Raw genomic sequence first — 3,804 nt, forward strand, 5'->3', positions numbered from 1 at the left:
AGACGGAGTCATGTGATCAGAGACGGAGTCATGTGATCAGAGACGGAATAATGTGATCAGAGACGGAATCGTGATCAGAGACGGAGTCATGTGATCAGAGACAGAGTCATGTGATCAGAGACAGTCATGTGATCAGAGACGGAGTCATGTGATCAGAGACGGAGTCATGTGATCAGAGACAGAGTCATGTAATCAGAGACAGAGTCATGTGATCAGAGACAGAGTCATGTGATCAGAGACGGAGTCATGTGATCAGAGACAGAGTCATGTGATCAGAGTCGGAGCATCAGAGAAATGAATGATTCCTGCAGGAACAGATGAAACTCCACCAGCTTCAGGGTCACATGATCACCGTGTTACAACTTCTGGAAGTTACAGCTCATTTAAAGAAACATTTTGTTTGTTACATTTATGCTCATCAGATATTAAGCTTCATTTTATTCAGTTATTTTGGGAAACTTCACCTGCACTTTAGTTTTTGTGGTGGATTTATTGATCTATATTTTGTGCAGACTTTTTCAATCTCAATAACAGAAGGATATTTTTTATTTTTATACTTTGAGACTGAATATAAAGTAATTTCAGTAAAATTAACCCTTGTTGTTTTTAGTTTTTATATAATACTGCAAAGCAACATAAGTTAATTTTGTCAAATGAATAACTATGATTTCTGTTTTTTTTTTTTTTAAATCACAAAATTTATCGTTATCGCCAGAATGCTCTGAAATATCACGATATTATATTTGAGCCGTATCGCCCACCCCTATGTGAACAGTAAAATTAAATGTTTCTAGAACCGTCTTGACGTTTGTGACAACTTCAGCTCTCGTGTTTTCTGACATGAGACTCACGGGCAGGATCTCGAAGGTCTGCAGGGCCCCCGCGTTCAGAGTGATGGTGTCTCCGTCTCCGGCCGCCGCAGAATCTGAAGCTGCGAACACAAACACGCCGAGCGTGAGCGGGACCGACGCCTCCGGGCTGAAGGCGGTCGAGATCAGACGCGGTCTCACCGAGGTGTGTGATCTGCAGCGGGATCTGCACGGGGATCTGCAGCGCCGCCACTGAGCTGGGGGCGGGGCTTCCGCCGCTGCCGCTCTCGTCCAATCGGGTGAGTCGGATCTGCAGCGAGGAAGAGGGACTCCCAGGTACAGACGCCGTCTGGGAGGACGTCATCAGCTCCTCGAGACCTTTCAGGAGGACTGTGTACGCACACACACACACACGTGCACACTCTTATGCCATTCAAATTATTTTACTTTATTTTTTTTTACTTTTACGTAAAGTTTTATGTCATTAAGTATAGGTAGTTCAGCACTTCTTAGCTAATGTTTTGCTACTTTTAGCATACAGCTAGCATTTTGGACAACTTTAGCTAGCTTTAGCTAACTTTTAGCTTTTAGTCAGTATTTTGTTACTGTTAGCGTATAGATAGCATCTTACTACTTTTAGCTAGCATTTTAGCATTAAACTTATTTATAGCTTGTGTTTTGCTACTTTTAGCAAGTTTTTTTTTTTTACTTTAGCTAATATTTACCTACTTTTAGCTGGCATTTAGTTTTTCTACTTGTAGCATTTAGCTAATATTTGGCTTTAATAACCAACATTTGTTACTTTAAGCTTATAACTAGTGTTTCACTACTTTTGGGCATGGACTTGTGATTTTACCATTTAACGAGTGTTTTGGCCCATTTTTGCTAACGATATACCACTTCTAGCTTTTGGTTAACGTTTTGCTTTTATGCAGGGCCTTACTACTATTTTTAGTTAGCATGTTGCTGCTTTTACCATTTGGCTCACATTTTGCTACATGTAACTTTTTAGCTCATAATTTGCTACTTCTTTAGCTGTTTTTTTTTCTGTGTTAAGTTAGCAATAAACTTTTTGCAGGCATTTTTCTCACTTTAGCTTCCTTTTTAACGTAACTAATGTTTTACTACTTTTACCATTTAGCTAGCAGGCTATTAGTTTCAGCTTGTGTTTTGCTACTTTTAAGCCAGAGTTATTCATCTTTTAAACTTTTCGGCTAGTGTTTTGTTACTTTTGTAATTGGTTTGTGTTTTGCTAGTTGAACATTTTAGCAAGTTGTTCCTTTTAGTCTTTTTTAGCCAACATTGTCCTCTAGCTAGTGTTCTGCCACTTTTAGCTTTAGCAGCTAAGTTCTACAAACTATTTCCAGTTTGTTTTTCATCTTTAGGATCACGTTGTTTTTTAATTTAGAGGCCGGCTCCAGCTGCTCTGCGGTCGGTTAGCGCCGCAGAACGTTAGCCTTCAGTTAGACTCCGTCGGGGTTTACCGCTGAACGGGATCTCCTTGTGGTTGGAGACTTGTCTCTTGATGCTCCACCACTTGGATCGAAGCCACTGAGGCGAGCGGACGCTGCTCCACCCCCACGCCAGGTCCTCCCACTTGATCTCGTTCTCGTCCTCCACCTTCAGCGCAGATATCCTGAAAGTGCAGGGATTTCTTTCTCACACGGTGCGGGGCTGTCGCGCTCCCAACGGACGGTTCGTACCTGCGCAGGAGGTTCAGGTCGTCCTCCTTCGTCCACTCGGCTCCTCCGCTGTGTTTCCAGTTCAGGTAGTTCAGCCATTTTGAACGACACTGTTTCTCTGAGCGCGTGCGGACCCTGTCGGCGACCGTCGCCCAGGAAACCCCTCCTGTGACCGCCGACCCCGGCGACACGCCTGCCATCTCGTACACGACCTCCGCGAGGCGTTTCTCCTCCTCCTCGCTCCATTTACCTGAGTTCAAAACAGGAGTTTTAGTAAAAACGTTAGAAATAAAAAGCTGCCTGAGCTGTTTTAGCTCCTCCTCACCTGTGTTACAGGTGTCCTTCATCAGCCGACAGCGATCTTTGACCGAAGAGGCGCTGCGGCCGAGAGCCGCGCCGATCGTCGCCCAGTCGTTCCCGTGTTTCTCTCTCAGCCTGAAAACACAAGAGAAAATGAGCTAAAGCCAGCTAACATTAGCTAAAGTCAGCTAACATTAGCTAAAGTCAACTAACATTAGCTAAAGTCAACAAACAATAGCTAAAGCCTGCTAACATTAACTAAAGTCAACTAACATTAGCTAAAGTCTGCTAACATTAGCCAAATTCAACTAACATTAGCTAAAGTCAACAAACAATAACTAAAGCCTGCTAACATTAACTAAAGTCAACTAACATTAGCTAAAGTCTGCTAACATTAGCTAAAGTCAACTAACATTAGCTAAAGTCAACAAACAATAGCTAAAGCCTGCTAACATTAACTAAAGTCAACTAACATTAGCTAAAGTAAACTAACATTAGCTAAAGTCAACTAACATTAGCTAAAGCCAGCTAACATTAACTAAAGCCAACTAAAACATGAGCTAAAATCAACTAACATTAGCTAAAGTCAACTAACATTAGCTAAAGTCAACCAACATTAGCTAAAGTCAGCTGACATTAGCTAAAGTAAACTAACATTAGCTAAAGTTAACTAACATTAACTAAAGCCAGCTAACATTAGCTAAAGCCAGCTAACATTAGCTAAAGTCAACAAACATTAGCTAAAGCCTGTGAACATTAGCTAAAGCCTGCTAACATTAGCTAAAGCCAGCTAACATTAGCTAAAGCCAGCTAACATTAGCTAAAGCCAGCTAACATTAGCTAAAGCCTGCTAACATTAGCTAAAGTCTGCTCTAAAGCCAGCTAGCGTTAGCTAAAGCCAGCTAACATTAGCTAAAGTCAACTAACATTAGCTAAAGTCTGCTAACATTAGCTAAAGCCAGCTAGCATTAGCTAAAGTCAGCTAACATTAGCTAAAGCCAGCTAACATTAGC

At 41.7% G+C, this 3,804-nt stretch overlaps 1 protein-coding gene across 1 annotated transcript in view; it reads right to left on the reverse strand.

The window, feature by feature from the left end:
- dmtf1 (cyclin D binding myb-like transcription factor 1) overlaps positions 1–3,804 on the reverse strand; it is a 10,252-nt gene that overhangs the window by 1,980 nt on the left and 4,468 nt on the right. The window contains exons 8-12 of the mRNA XM_037696126.1: positions 2,817–2,926; positions 2,513–2,741; positions 2,294–2,445; positions 1,011–1,199; positions 852–931 (exon numbers count right to left, since the gene is read on the reverse strand). Coding sequence (XP_037552054.1) covers positions 852–931; positions 1,011–1,199; positions 2,294–2,445; positions 2,513–2,741; positions 2,817–2,926 — 760 coding nt within the window. The remainder of the gene's footprint in view (positions 1–851; positions 932–1,010; positions 1,200–2,293; positions 2,446–2,512; positions 2,742–2,816; positions 2,927–3,804) is intronic.

Source organism: Nematolebias whitei, chromosome 22 (genome assembly GCF_014905685.2).
Source record: "Nematolebias whitei isolate Nwh7 chromosome 22, NemWhi1, whole genome shotgun sequence".
In the NCBI taxonomy this organism is placed as follows: Eukaryota; Metazoa; Chordata; class Actinopteri; order Cyprinodontiformes; family Rivulidae; genus Nematolebias; species Nematolebias whitei.